General features: G+C 34.4%; 1 protein-coding gene across 1 annotated transcript in view; it reads left to right on the top strand.

Annotated features, from left to right (window-relative positions):
- LOC108758931 (potassium voltage-gated channel subfamily H member 7) overlaps positions 1-15,616 on the top strand; it is a 28,191-nt gene that overhangs the window by 11,240 nt on the left and 1,335 nt on the right. Inside the window, exons 4-6 of the mRNA XM_018504174.1 lie at positions 6,645-6,868; positions 7,172-8,192; positions 11,411-11,866. Coding sequence (XP_018359676.1) covers positions 6,645-6,868; positions 7,172-8,192; positions 11,411-11,866 — 1,701 coding nt within the window. The remainder of the gene's footprint in view (positions 1-6,644; positions 6,869-7,171; positions 8,193-11,410; positions 11,867-15,616) is intronic.

The raw sequence follows: 15,616 nt of genomic DNA on the forward strand, positions 1-15,616 counted from the left end.
CACACACACACACACACACACACACACACACACACACACACACACACACACACACACACACACACACAAACCAGAAGTTTCTGATTAAATCAATCAGAATTTTGATTATCTCAACTAGAATTTCAGTATAGATTTTAACCAGAAAATTTTCTGATTATAATTCTACTAAAAAATTTTGTAGTTAAATCTACTAAAATTTTAGTTGAGACCGGAATTCTGATAGGTATAATCAGAATCTTCTGGTTTGTGCATTTTTAACCAAACATTTTTCTCAATGCAGGAAAATATGAGCCAAGAATTAAACATTCAGACGAGTCGAAAAACCTTGTCACTATAGTGTATACATATTTGCTACCGATTTAAATTAAAAACATCCAAAAGTGGGAAATACTGTCCGTCCTAGTCGACTCATTCCACGAAATATGAAGTTATCTCGCGATGCGGAAAGTCCGACGGTAACAAGAGACGTGAAATGTATAAATTACGCTGCAATAAATCCAATCTCTGTAATAAATCCAACTCCTTCGTGCATATGTACTCGGTGCAGAGTCGACGGCCAACAGATATACAATAATATATCTTTTGTATGCGCAACGCTCTAAAAATTCCATCTTATAAACTCTACGTTTGGAGAGATGCGTTCGCAGTAGGAAGATTCAAGTACCATCGGAGATCATAATCGCGCAGTTAACCCACTTTCTTACAAGTTTGAAAAGACTGATATAAATTTAATTTTCTCAAACTCTTCGCACGCTTTAAGATCATTTTGTCAGGTTCTTGAAAGAAGAGACACCTTTGTACTAAACTCTTCAAAATCCTATTAAAGATCAACAATTCAATAAAGTAAATAGGAAAGTCAATTTGTTTTACAAACTGTTTTTCACGACTTCAGGATTGTACGTGTCAATTATGATCATTTGTAATTCTGACTGTTTGTAATGACACTTATTACGTTATGCTACGAACGTCATATAATGTTCACCAAAGTGTTAACACACTAATCACCATGTCAACGACCGAGGACTAACACAATGTTATGTCGCTCACGTTGTGTCAACCACCGGCAGGTAACGTATTAAAGCGATACGTCGACAAATTGAATTTCGCAAACCGCAGGCAAAACGCAGTGCCGTAACTACGATTATAGATAATTTTGAGTAAATTGCATATAATTGCATATAATATTTTAAAATTATAAAGACAATTAAAAGTTATCATAATTTATAGCCTTTGGCCACATTCGTCTCCTAAAAATATTCAACACTAATAAACAACAAAGTAAAAAACTGTATTTGTGTTACATTATCAGTATCTATAGTATATTAGATTTTATTTAGATTGTGTTTTTACTTTTTTATTTGCCTCCTAATCTAGAGTTTTTTAGTTGTGTTTATAATAGCTGTCTGAAAAAAATTAATATACAATCTTTTCTTTTAATTTAATAAATTTAATAAATAAAACTCTGTACTTGGACAAATTTTCCTGGTTACTTATCATTTATGTACATTAGATTTATCAGAACATATTTATATAAATTTTACGTTCTTACTCTCATTAGTTTTGTTTTCACGTATTACGTGGCTGTAAAAGTGCTCCTGGCCACTTATATTTCAGGACTACTGCGTTCGATAACCGCAGCGGATATTGTTTAAGAGAGAAATGTAAGCAGATAGTAATCGGAATTGGTGGAAGAGGAACCCTCGATCGTGTCATTTTCGTGCGTCCGAAGAATTTCCATTATCTTAGAGACATCCTTTTTGCTCGCCATTTTGTTTTCTTTTCCTTTTCTCCTTTTCTCCGAAAGATAGGAAAACTGATGAAAGGAGAAAGAAAAGAAACGGGAGAAAGCCAGAAATAAATGTCGCTGAGATAAAGTTACACGCGACTGTGTCGCATTCCTAGCAAATTCTTTCCAAATATCTTACGAGAGAGATACTATACCATATTATATAAACTTTATTATATAAACAATATTTTCCTCAAAATATATTGGATGCGTTATTTTATTGTTTTTTTCTTATTTAGAAATTTAGCACGCAGATATTCAAAAGTGTGAAATCTTGTCGAGGCGTTTCGAATCTGTCGTGCATTTCCGAGACTGTTATTTCCTTCTTATGAATGTTATTATTCGCGATTTAGTCGAAGCTCTTGAAATTGCGATCGTTGCTGCTGGAAGCAGCCGTTGCGATTTTATGCCATTTTTAGGATCTCGTTTTCTAGCGACAAAATTTATTTTATTTCTCCCATGTCGATTCTAAGGTAAGCCCGGGAGCTACTTATCGCGTGTCTTCCGCGGACGGGTCTAAATTACGACCGCGGTTTTTGGGTCAACCGAATATCCTCGGGGATATTTTCGAGAGAACTATTAACGCGACAAGAAATAGATGAGATAGGCACGAGAAAATGGCTGCGAAAGGCATCGAAAGTCGTTTTAATTGAACACTCAGTTGGTCTCTGCCGTGACACGAAGGTAAAAATTGTTTCATTTCCAGTTACATCCGGTTCTCCGATCTATTTTCTCGCTCGATCCCTTTATTCATTTAGAGCAACTAACTTGCTTCACAATAGCACGTTTAAAGTGTTCTATCAAAGTAGATCTTTTTTATAACTCTTCGTAAACAATACGAATGATAGTATCGCACCTTGGAAAAAAAGTCACAGATCAAAAAAGGGCATCTTTAAAAAACAAAATTGAAAAATTCGATTCGGCTAGGATTAAAAAGTTACTCGCATACAAGCCGGAATCACCATCGTTAGAATTACATTTAAATTGAATGCGTGGGTTTGAAAAAGCCCGCATAGTAGAGATAATGAAGTTCGTGCGAATCTAGGTTGAAAAAAACTGGAATTTCGAGCTTAAAACTGGTAATCTACTCTAGCTTTCTCTTTCAATTAAGAATTACATAACTATGATATACATTCTCAGAAACAAACGAGATAATTACGTGCCAGATTAATTATCAAAGTTTTATTCAACGTTTTTACATCATTAAGTAATAATATATAACACAAAACGCAAATAAAAAAAAAAGATTATAAATATAATATAATATAATCGCATAAAAAGTTAATACATCTTCAATAAACAATTCATTTTTTCCCATCAACTTTTTCATTTATATATTCTTGGGTATTGCGATCGTCTTTTTATGATGCTAACTGCACGCTAGCTCATATTTATTCTTGATTGGATTCGTGAGTGTGAAGATAATGAAGTTCACGGTGCGACGAATCTAGATCGGAGAGATCTCGAGTTTAAAGCGATCAGGTGATTCAGTCCGCGTGATCCACTCGGATCCCTTTTATTCATCTCTTTCTCGATTTGAGAAGGGAATTATACAGCATTGACGGCACGACCAACAGACAGAGAGGGGGGAGGGAGAAGGAGAGAGAGAGAGATTTTCGCAAGGTGCTATTACGATTGCCTGTAATTGGCGAGTCTATGTGCCATTTTTAATTGCGGCCGCACTCGGACCGTTTCAATAGGAACGTTTCTGAACTACCCTTGACGGTGTCTCGTAATCACTATTCATTGATTTATTTGCCCATTCCCAAACCTACAGAGCGCATAAAAAAATAGCTTCTGATTAATTACTTCATAGATGTAAAAAGGTGAATACACTTTCAAACTTTTTCACGATTATACGTATATCTTAAAAAATCAATAGCTGTTAAATCGATCCTCTATATCTTATTGAGTGTAATACACTTGATGTCAGTGAAACTGGGCAAAAAGGTATATTTTTACATAACAGGATGCAATAATATTTATGTATAATACACAATAATATATTAGATAGATCGTATACATCATACATAAAAAATATTTTTTTAACCAAGAGAGACGTGAAATAGCGAGTGCATTTTTACAAGACACAAACGACCGTGTTTGCATACATAACTTACTGAAAATCCTTTTCGCGCAACAGTGACTTCGCTTACTCACAGCGCACGTAACAGTTGAATTATTAAAGTTATGATAACCCACCCGTTACGACATGCGACCCCGGCTTTCCTACGATAGCCATCAAATATTATATCGAGGAATATATAATGTTTTAATTTTCTTGGACGTGCATACTTTCCTAACAAATCTCGCAAAAATTCAATAGAAAAATGATGTTAATTTTATAAAAATTGAATACTGTCGAAAGATTATTATTGAAATTTTTATTGAAACTGTTGTTAACATTTTTATAAAAATTATCTACAGGAAAAAATTGCATTGAAAATAGATTAACCCATTAAGGATCAAGACAAATATTTTTTCTCAAAATTTAAAATCCTTTTAATGGCGAGCTACTTACTGCCCTAGGAGCCTACTTCGCAAAGTTGACCTATTTTTTGGTTGAAAAATTGACCAGTGGTTCTCAATGCGGGTTAATACCATAAAAAAATTATTATTGCAAAATCTTAATAAAATTTTTTGCCTCTAGGAATTACATCCGTATTATAAGATTTACAAACGTTTTTAGAAAATTGATTGTACATTTTTCTCTATATATAATTCTTAATTTCTAGTATTAAATATTTTGATCTTAAATTAAAATTCTTGCATTTCGTTGTCCATGTTGTTAAATATTTCTCTCAGCCCCGCCTCCCCCAAGACAAATTAAATTTTTATTAAGGAATAAAACTTAGGAGATTAATAAAAAATATATTTTATTTATTTCTAATTCTTTTTTTATTTAAAGTGAATAAAAAAGTCTTTCAAAAATGTTTGATTGTTGATAATTCAAAAATTATAAATATTCTCATCATGGAAGAATCGATTTTAAACTGGCCGAAGATATATGCCAATTTGCGTCGTCAATTCAGACACCCCGTATTTTTTTTTCACGCGGTTGTAGTGTTTGCACCAATACGCATTCGTTCTGACTGCATTTTAACGAGGCCCATTGTAGATCGGCTGAATAAAGTCAGACGGCTTCGATGATCGACGATAACAGCCTCGAGATCTCCGGTTGTGTTCTCGTCACAAATCAAAGCAGGCGATGCAAGGAAACGCCTGTATGAAACGCGTCACTAATCGATGGTGTGCACTGTCGATTGAATAAAATATCGCGGTGGAAGATCGATTCTATTAGCGGAGGTTTCTGAGAACCTTTGATACAAAGTCTTTGTATCATGGTCTAGCCGAAAAAGGAATTGTATCTCACGAAGAATTACGACTGTCACCTCGCGACTGTCAAAGGCTGCAAAAGAGCAAAACATGAAGAGGTCACCCGTCGCAGTCTCGCAAACGTTGATCCATCTTTCTTTATTCATTCCAATCTCTCCAGATTTATTATATTTTAAATTATATAAATTTGCCGTGTAAGTGTTATAAAGAATTAGCACGCCATCGAAATCATACGTATTTATGACAACTTATATCAATAGATTAAAGTAGAAATATATAAATATACTCTGTGATAAATTCGTAAACTCTAAATTAAGTAGCTGCAGGTTTGTAAATCCATGACTCTACGACTTGACTTGAAGAACGAGACAAATGACATGACATGGGTATCAGATAACATGAAATAGGCGTGGTAGATGATCCAATTGATCTGATTAAATCGTTTGGTTGAAAAGATGTTAATGCCATTCATTATAGCATTACATTTAAATTAATGTTTCAGATATATCCTTATTGATATAATAAGATAGAAATATAACTGATTATTATAAATAGAGTCTCATTTTTTTCTATCTTGTATCACTTTAATGTCTTAAATTCTTATTAGAAAAATTTTTTATTATTAAAATAAAATTTAATTTTTCAGAATTTTTTATTATTAAGGCTGACAATTTCTTTATTTTACATTTTATTTGTCTATTTCGTATATTAAAAAATGAAATACTTCATGTGATAATATTTCTGAAAAAATATGAATGTATTATAAATATATGTTTCTTACACACGCACACGCACGCACGCACGCGCGCACACACACACACACACACACACACACACACACACACATACACAGAGAGAGAAAAGTCACTTATCGTTTAATTTATCAGAAAGGTATTAAAAAGTTTTTTGTACGATTAGCAGAAGATTTATTATAAAAGTAAAGATTAAAATTATATAGATATATTCATGCAAGATAGAAAATGCAATAAAAGCTCGAGACTAATGCTTAAGTCTTTATAAATTGTTTATTTTTACAGAGATGGCGTAGAAGCTTTAAATTTAAAAATGATTATAAAGTTAGAAATGCCGAGCAAATTTTTTGCTCTCGAACGCTAACGCTAATGTAATAAAATCTGAACGGCTGTTCCCTATTAGAAATGAAATCTCTCTTTTATTGTCCAGAGGAAATTGTGTGATGTTGGGAAGGAGATAGTGAAAATATTAATTTTCTAAAGAATGAAATCTATATGAATTTAATTATGTGTAATTGTGCACGTATAATATTAAGTCTGAGAATAATAAACGAACAATTAGATGTCCTAGAGGCTCTCGAAGAGGAATCAATATTATAAGGTCATTTATGCCAGCGCCAGTTATTAATGTATCACGAGATTTTTATTCAGCTCTTTTATATACTATTCGCAAGAGATTGTTGGCAAATTATATTTGATTATCAAATATTTACTTAATTTTATTAAGACATCGTATACAGTTTCTTTGACGAATCATCGGTGTCTTGCAGGAATGTCAACCAGAATTTCTGCGTGATATCGTTCTGAAGATGAAGGCTTCCATATTTACACCTGGCGATACTATTTGCCGGAAGGGCGAGGTTGGTCGTGAGATGTTCATAATAGCCGACGGTATACTGGAAGTGATCAGCGAAAAGGGCAGAATACTCGCGACAATGAAGGCTGGGGACTTCTTCGGCGAGATTGGTTTACTCAATTTGGACGGATTGAATAAGTGAGTAAAATTCTTCTGGTTCTTTTTCTGCTCGGTATGATAGCGTCAAGATCTGTAATAGATTCACTTCTCATTTCGTGAAGTTGAACTAGACAATTACACGAGCTGTAAAAGAAATTCGCTTTTTCACATATAAATAATTATAAAAAAAGACTGAGATATTTTAGAAATGCAAGAAATATTTTTGAAGAATTTACCTTTTTAAACAATTTTAATTGTAACCGTAAAATTTTATGTCTTCTTAATTTCGCATACTTTATGAAAGCTAAATTCTTAAAATCGAAAATTTGAAAAAATTTTCAGACGCACAGCCGACGTTCGTTCGCTGGGTTACTCCGAGTTGTTTAGCCTATCGCGGGAGGACTTGATGGCGGCGATGACGGACTACCCGGAAGCGGAAGTAATCCTGCAAACTCTCGGCCGAAAGAGGCTGATGGAAGCACAGAGAATAGCGCACGAAATGCGTCAACCTGCATCCCCCGGTCATGATTCGTCCGACAACAGCACCAGTAAGAAGATCGTCAATAAGCTGAAGAGTGACGTGAAAGGCCTGAAAAACGTCCTGCGGAAGGGTAGGCGCAACACTCAGCCGGAAGACAGCTTGGAGCTTCAGCCATTGGCGCCAAAAGTGCCAACGCTGAAACGGCAGCAGAAGATCGACGACGGCCAAGACCCGTCTTTGTCTAATACTCAGGAGCAGCTGGAGTCATCGCTGGGCGCCGGTCTTCCGCTGCTGTCCGAGCTTAAGACGTTGAAAGAAAAGGAGGAGAGGGAGGAATGGCATAATTTGACGGAGACATCGATTAATACGGTAGAACTACATGTACCACCAGTCTCGGAGGCCTTGGACCCCACCAATCCGAACTTGCCGTTTTTGCAGAGGGTACTTCAATTAAAAACCGAGCACGAAACCACTCAAATAGAGAGAGAAGTGCCCAAGGAGTCTCTGCCTAAGAAAACCATTCCCGAGGAGATGAGCACGCAATCGGACGAGCAATCGTCCTCAGGTGGTCAGAGTATTGCTGTGACTACTGTGACTATAACCTCGCAAGTCGAGACACACACTGTGTGCAAGTTGATCAATTCCTGGACCAAGCTGAAAAATGCATTATTGACTTTGGAGGATAATTCGTCGCAGAGTAGTTCACCGACCAGAAAACTCTCCAGCTTCTGCAATGAAAGGCAAAAGCTGAAAAAAGCAACTAGGAGCTCATCCCTCGATTGCGGCAATAACGTCGAGCCAAAGTTTGGCAGCAACCTCACAAGAAGCCACTCGGACACCTGTGTCATTGAATACATCAGGAAGCTGGTTAAATATAATCAAGTAAGTAGATTTTTAATACGTAATGAATTTTTTATAAATACATTTTTTAATAAATTTTTTGTACATTATTTTAAGTATTGCTACATGACGATGATACTGACCAACGTCAACCGTCTTCGACGTCGACTGATGCCGACGACATGGACCGACTTCAATTACACCGACTAACGACGCCGACCAACGCCAACTGTCTTTGACGATGCCGAGTAACGCCAATAACGCTGACTGACGCCAACGACGTTGACCGACGTTGACGACGCTGATCAACAACGACGACGCAGACCGACTATGACGACGCCGACTGACGCTGACGACAACGACGACGTGGATCGACTACGACGACGACGATGACGCGAACCGACTACAACAACACCGACCGATTTCAACTGTTGGAAAATACTTTATAAGAGGAAATGAATTAGCTATAATATATATTCTATCATAGCTAATTCATTTCCTCTTATAAAGTAGAAGTACAGTAGAGAGACTTATAAAGTAGTAGTAGTAGTAAAATACAGTAGATTACGAATACAGTACAAACCGGGTTATAGATAAGACCAGTAGGTTAATTATGTATAGATTTACAAGAATATAATAAATGCTACCCGGGCATGCCAAGTATCTGCTTTACTATGACAATCCTCTATAATTCTGTAGTCTTTCTTTGAACAGTATTTTTAAAAATACAATGAAAAATTAAATGAATAGTATGAAATAAAATTTATTTAGATTTAGTTTGTTGAGAAAAAAGGAGAAGCCTCAATTTGGCGACTTCCGGAGGGAGGAACAATACAATATTGCTTAAAACGAAATATTAAATATTTTGTTTACAAGTGCAATTAAATGTTACAAACTGCAGAGGAAACTTTTCTGTGAAGTTTAGATAATGCATCGACAATGACGACAATTAATAATTTATAACTCTTAATAATAAATGCTATGCATTATTAATAATTTATTTCTTGATAAGAATTATTAATCAAGAGATATAATAAACGCCAAAAAAGGACTTTAAACGACGAAAAAGGAATTAAAACACGATATAATTGTATAATTGTTTTGATAACAAATTTTTCCATTTAGAATTTTGTTTTGCACGATTGGGTAAGTTAATATTTTTTTTTTTAATTAAGTTAAATTAAAGTTAATAGTTTACAAAATTAATAAAATTAAATTAAGAGTCGAAGGAATAAAAATTTAACTTAATTAAAGTTAAGTTAAGATTGAATTAACTTACGTTTAAAAAAAAAGTTAATTTTGAAAAAAATTATTTTTGAGATCAGAATGTTCTAATTTTTTTTTAATGAGATTACTTTAAACACTTACAATACAGATTATTAGGTAAATTTAATTTTTTTATTCACATGTATAAATTACACTTACATATAATAAAAATCACAGCATAAGGTATCGTCAAAATCTTGCGAAAGAGAAGAGTATATATTTGCATAATCTCTTTTTCTTTAATCTTTATCTAACTTCTTTTAACTGAAACGACTCCTCACGTATGTTTACGGCTATGTACATCAACTGGATTTGTTACAAAAAAATATACGTAAAAATTTAGAAAATAGATGGATATGCAGTACTGTTTTACAACAATTCTTTATCTGGCTCATTTAATATTTATATTGCTGAAATATAATATTTATAACATCTAAAATTAGTGTGATTCAAAATAAGCGGGAATTGACAAAATCTAGCGAGTCAATAAAAACTGGCTATCGTATGGTGTGACTCTTATTATAGAGTCTCTAATCATAAAATCATTGAACTTTTTCTAAATTAATTCTCTAATGTTTAAGATTTAATAAAAAAAAAAATTGGCGGGGATAGAAATATTTTTAATTTAAAAAAGTTAGTAAATTCTTTTCGCGGGTTTCCTCCGTGTCCAGATCTATTCTTGAGATGCCAACGTTTCGTGAACCATGAACCTTGCAATCCATTTCATCAGGGCGAGGGGCAGCCTGATACTGAGCTCTTCCTCCAGGCCGTTCCTTTTTATATTACAAGCGAGTATTAGAGCGAAAAGGACGGCCGCTCTCTCTCGCTGTCTCGCTTCCTCTAGTATCGTAGTCACTTGTTATAAGCGATCGAAAACCGAAAATGTACTTTCTCGGCCGCTCGGCATATTCCTGTACAGGGTGTCCTGACCTTTTTTGCCAATCACTTTTGTGTAGATAGAGCGAATTAAACTGAGTCGGAAAGTCCTCTACCATTTTGCAATTTTCGCAATAGTTAACAAGATATTAATTACTAAAAATTGCAAAATATTAGTATTGAATAATTTTTTACTCAAATACTATCAACTTTACAGAAAAACTGCAAGAGACAAAAATTATTTATTTTCTTTTCATATAAAGTTCTGAGAATTTTTTCAGAATTTTTTAATATCGTATTTTTTCATGTTGATAAAAATAAGAAAATGCAGTACTAAAAAGTTGATAAAAATTTCTGAAAATATTCTCAAAACTTTATGAGAAGAAAATAAATAATTTTTATCTCTAGCAGTTTTTCTGTAAAGTTGATAGTATTTGAGTAAAAAATTATTCAAAACCAATATTTTGCAATTTTTAGTAATTAATATCTTCTTAACTATTGCGAAAACTGCAAAATGGTAGAGGACTTTTCGACTCAGTTTAATTCGCTCTATTTACACAAAAGTGATTGGCAAAAAAGGTCAGGACACCCTGTACAGGAATACGCCGAGCGGCCGAGAAAGTACATTTTCGGTTTTCGATCGCTTATAACAAGTGACTACGATACTAGAGGAAGCGAGACAGCGAGAGAGAGCGGCCGTCCTTTTCGCTCTAATACTCGCTTGTAATATAAAAAGGAACGGCCTGGAGGAAGAGCTCAGTATCAGGCTGCCCCTCGCCCTGATGAAATGGATTGCAAGAGTAAAAGTGGTGGGGCTGGATTCCGTGTAGCCGGGAGCCAAATGTGCATCACTGCTCAGTATCAAGATGTCTCTTTCATTGGCAAGGTGGGTGTCGAGGTTCGTGGTATCAAGAATGGATTTTGAGGAAAGCAACAGGAACCAAAAAAAAGTTAGTAAATTAAAATTTATATATAAAAGTAACTAAAGTTAAAAATTTATGTATTTAAAATTAACGAAGTTAAATTAAAAGTCACTAACTTTTTAACCTTTTTTTTTAAACTTTTAACGTTTTAATTAGTTACTGCTCTCAATTCTGTCGACTGTCGTTTTGTAATAGGATCGACAAGGGACACCGACACCGGAACTATCGCCAGAAAATGAGACACCTGAAAGACAGCGATTGAAGAGCATTTTGAAAAAATTGTCAGCCAGCAGTAGGGCTGACAGTTCCGAGACTTCTGCGACGAGTACGCATGATCACGGTGCCGCAACCGCCGAACTGGAAAAGCTGATGAGAGCGCCGACAGTTGAGGGTTACGCCGTGCGGCACTCAAAGCTGTCCAAGAGTGTGACTTTCAACAAGTACACGATGGATAGCCCGCCGTTCGAGCAACATTTACAATCGTCGACGAATTATCCGTTGTCCAGCACCCAGGATCAGCTGTCAGTGCCGCTATCCAATAAATTTAGTGCCCGTCCTGTGAGCAGTGCCGTCTCGACGCAAACGACGCAGCAGGAGGAGTGCTCGAACAAATTGCTCTATGGGATCCTCGAGTCCATCAAGACAAACATGGTGAGTGAGAAGCGCGACTGCCGTTTCCTTTGTCTCCGGTTTCAATAGGTGAGCTTTGTGTATCGCTCCTTGTCATCACGTGGGAGCGCCTTTGTCAAAGGGCTGCTCTCGCGAGAGACGTTCCGATAACACTCTTCAATATCGATATTTATTGATAGTACAAATAATCGGCGGAATTTATCGACGAAAATAAATTCACGCTTATATATTAAATTCTTTCTTATTAATAATTTATTTTTAATTTTGAATTGTTTTTGATCTGCTATTATATTTTCTGCTCCTATGAAACAAAGAAGACTATGCTCGCTCGTGTAATTCTGCAAAATTAAACCCATCACCGTTTTAAGCATGTTCCCTAAAATCCTGAACTTGGTACCTCTCATCACCAGATGTATGCTCATCAAGCCCATCAATTATCCAACTCTGCTTGCAGAAGTTCCCTATTACCGTATACGGCCCGTTGTCTTGATTAATCATTAATTAAAATACACAAGAATAAATAACGGGCAATTAAGAGCCTTAAAAAACGCAGTAATTCGTGCGGTACTTATATACATATAATTAAAAAATGTTTATTACATGAACGTTTCGGCTATGTTCAAACCATCCTCAGCATTTTGCAGTTCCTAATCCTAACAAGAAGACGATCCAAAGTTCAAACCATGGAGTGCAGTAACTAAATCTCACGGATTACCTTATCCGGAGAGTGTGTGTAACCCTCAATTAGTTGATTAACTGAATGATAATTAAATCAAACAAAATATCGTTAGAAATAAATATTAGAAGACCACAAATTATATGGAGATTTACTTACTGTACACCATAACTGCACAAAAATATATATTCCATAAATTCAGTTGACAAGAAAAAAGTATTAAATAAATTACAAGACGACATAACGTTCGCAGTGTCAATCGTAAAGTCAACTGTGAAATCAACATTAAGAAATACAAAAATAAGAACAGTTGTCGTAAGTCATCGAATTGAAACATATTGTAGATAGCTGCTTCAGAATATTTAAACCAATCAGAATTTATTTATTATGTTCGTATAAGCATGGTGTAAGAACTCCGTGTCTGATTTCAAATTTAAACCGTTGTCTTGCATTTTGATATTCAGCATTTCAGACACCAATATATCTCTCATTATCTAAAATTTCTGTGTTAACCCAATCAAATTCATGTTCCAATTGTAACCTATGTTCAGAAATAACAGATAAATTCCCACTCCTTTTGTTAATATCATTTTTGTGTTCATTAATTCTCGTCTTTAATTTACGGCTGGTCTGTTCCACATAAGAAGCGTTGCAATTTTTACAATTGATTTTGTAAACAACATTCTTCTTCGATTCATGAGAAAGACTATCTTTTTGTACTTTAATAATTCCGTCAAGTTTATTTAAACTAAAGAAGGATAATTTAACATTCAAATCTTTGATAATACTCTCAAATTTGTCATAAATACACGGTAAAAATGGAATAGTAAATCATGAAGTTATTTTATTATCTATGTTAGGTTTGTCAGTTTGTTTCAAGTGTCTTACGTTTTAAAAGCGATCTTAATCGTAAATTGATCGTGTCAAAAATAAAATTCAAAGGGTAATTATTGTCCAAAAATGTCTTGATAATAAACTTGAAATTATCAGTATGATATTTTGGATGAGATAATAAAAAAGCTCTGTCCACCATGTTCATAAGAACACTTCTTTTTTGAAAGAGGGTGAAGAGATAAAAAAACTGAGATACCTCCCGGAGAAAGTTAACTTGTATACTTGTATACTTGATATATATATTAAATTCCAATTTTCCATTCATATTGATTATCGTCACGTCTAAAAAATTCAATCGGTCACTACCAACCTCTAAAGTGAACTGTAACCTAGGATGAAAAGAGTTAAAATAACTCTAGAAATTCATCAATTAAATGATTAGGAATAGTAGTCGCAATGTCATCTACATATCTAAAATAAAAGGGTAACTCAGTTCCAGATCTCTCCAACATTTCATTCTCTAAGCCCTCTATAACCATATCTGCAATGATGGGAGACAACGGAGAACTCATGGGTGTTCCAAATTTCTGAACGTAAATTCTATTGTCAAAAGTAAAAAAGGTAGACTCTAATATTAATCGTAAAGCTTTAAAAAATTCATCTTTTGATATACCACAGCTGCGTGTAATAAAATGCCATCTGTTTGACACACTTTTTATAGCCAAATCTAACGGAATGTTAGTGAACAAAGATATTGCGTCTAAAGAAACCAATGAAAAATTATTATTTAAATAAAAACCATTAAGTTTTTCAACCAATTGAAACTGTTATCAATGTGGCTACGTAGTTTAGGAACATTCTTTATGATAATATTATGCAAGAATGAAGCTAATGAATAACGAAGAGAGTTATCAATAGACGAAACAATAATTCTCAAAGGACACCCCTCTTTGTGAATCTTGGGAAGTCCATAGACTCTGGGAAGGATCCCATCACTGCAATACAATTTTTTGTACAATTTCGAATCAATATACCCACGATTTTTCCATCTCGTCGATAACATTCTCACTGATTCAATCAGTTTTCTAGTTAGATCCCTATTGATTACTGTGTACGTGCTGTTATCATCTAACATATTAAGCATTTGTCGTTTGTACTCATCTTGGTCAATTGCTACAGTAACATTACCCTTGTCAGCTCTCGTAAATCAAATATTTGAATTCTTTTTAATGAAACTCTTAGTGATTTTAAGTAAAAAAGAGTTAATCTTTTATTGATGTCATGATTAACCGGTTTCGTAAAAGCAATTTTCTGTATCAACGAGATTGCTCGATTTCTCACATCCAACACGCAAGTATTGCTTAAGCTTTTAACATCGTTTTTGACGGATTTAATCAATTCAACACAATTTTTCTTCAAGTTGAATGAAGGTAAAGAAAAATTACTCCCTAATTGTAAAAGACACTATATTTCAGTCGGTATGGTAATTTTAGACAAATTAATGAACCATTTATTCCTAACTGAAAACAGTGCTGATTGTTCATTAAAATTAAAAAAGGAAACCGGTTTTATGTCTCCCTCTACTTTGGAATTATTGTTGTTGTTAAAAGAACCTGAAGTTAAACTGTTAAAAAACGAAAACGCATTCTCACTAGAACAAGTCCAAAAATATTGAATCGGTTTAATCCTAGAAATCATTACTTTATTATGTTTAAAAATCAGCCAATTAATTTTTTTGTCAAGTCTCTTAAGTTCATCTTTGTGTTTTAAGTTCAGAAAATTGTTTTGTTTTGTAAAAAATGACTCACAAAGATAATAAGGGATCCAACTAAAAATCTTTCTCATTAAGACAGCCGTCTGTTTTTCAGAATTATGTAGTGTTCTAAATGCATCATTGAGTTCCACATTAACCTTCTGACCGCCGGCATTTTTTCTTCTAGAAAAGTGATACTTGATCGAAAATTTCCATACAAGTGTCTCCCAACTAGTGGTAGATATATACCCATCACAGGTGCGCGCCTAAAGGCGTCATGCCGGCGGGCGGTGGTATAAGCGTATGCATCAATTTTCGGAAATTTTTTGCTCGAAAACGGTGCATTTTTGCGGAAAACTTGTAAGTGCCTTTTTTGTTCAGAATTTTGTGAAGTATACGAAAAAATTTTTGTTCTGAGAAAATTGAGTTTTTAATTTTTTTCCCGCAAATCGTCAATAGAAAATCTTGAACTTTTCGACTCGCACTGGACTAATCTGTGATTATTCAT

Source organism: Trachymyrmex cornetzi, unplaced genomic scaffold, assembly GCF_001594075.2.
Source record: "Trachymyrmex cornetzi isolate Tcor2-1 unplaced genomic scaffold, Tcor1.1 scaffold16, whole genome shotgun sequence".
NCBI classification, from domain to species: Eukaryota; Metazoa; Arthropoda; class Insecta; order Hymenoptera; family Formicidae; genus Trachymyrmex; species Trachymyrmex cornetzi.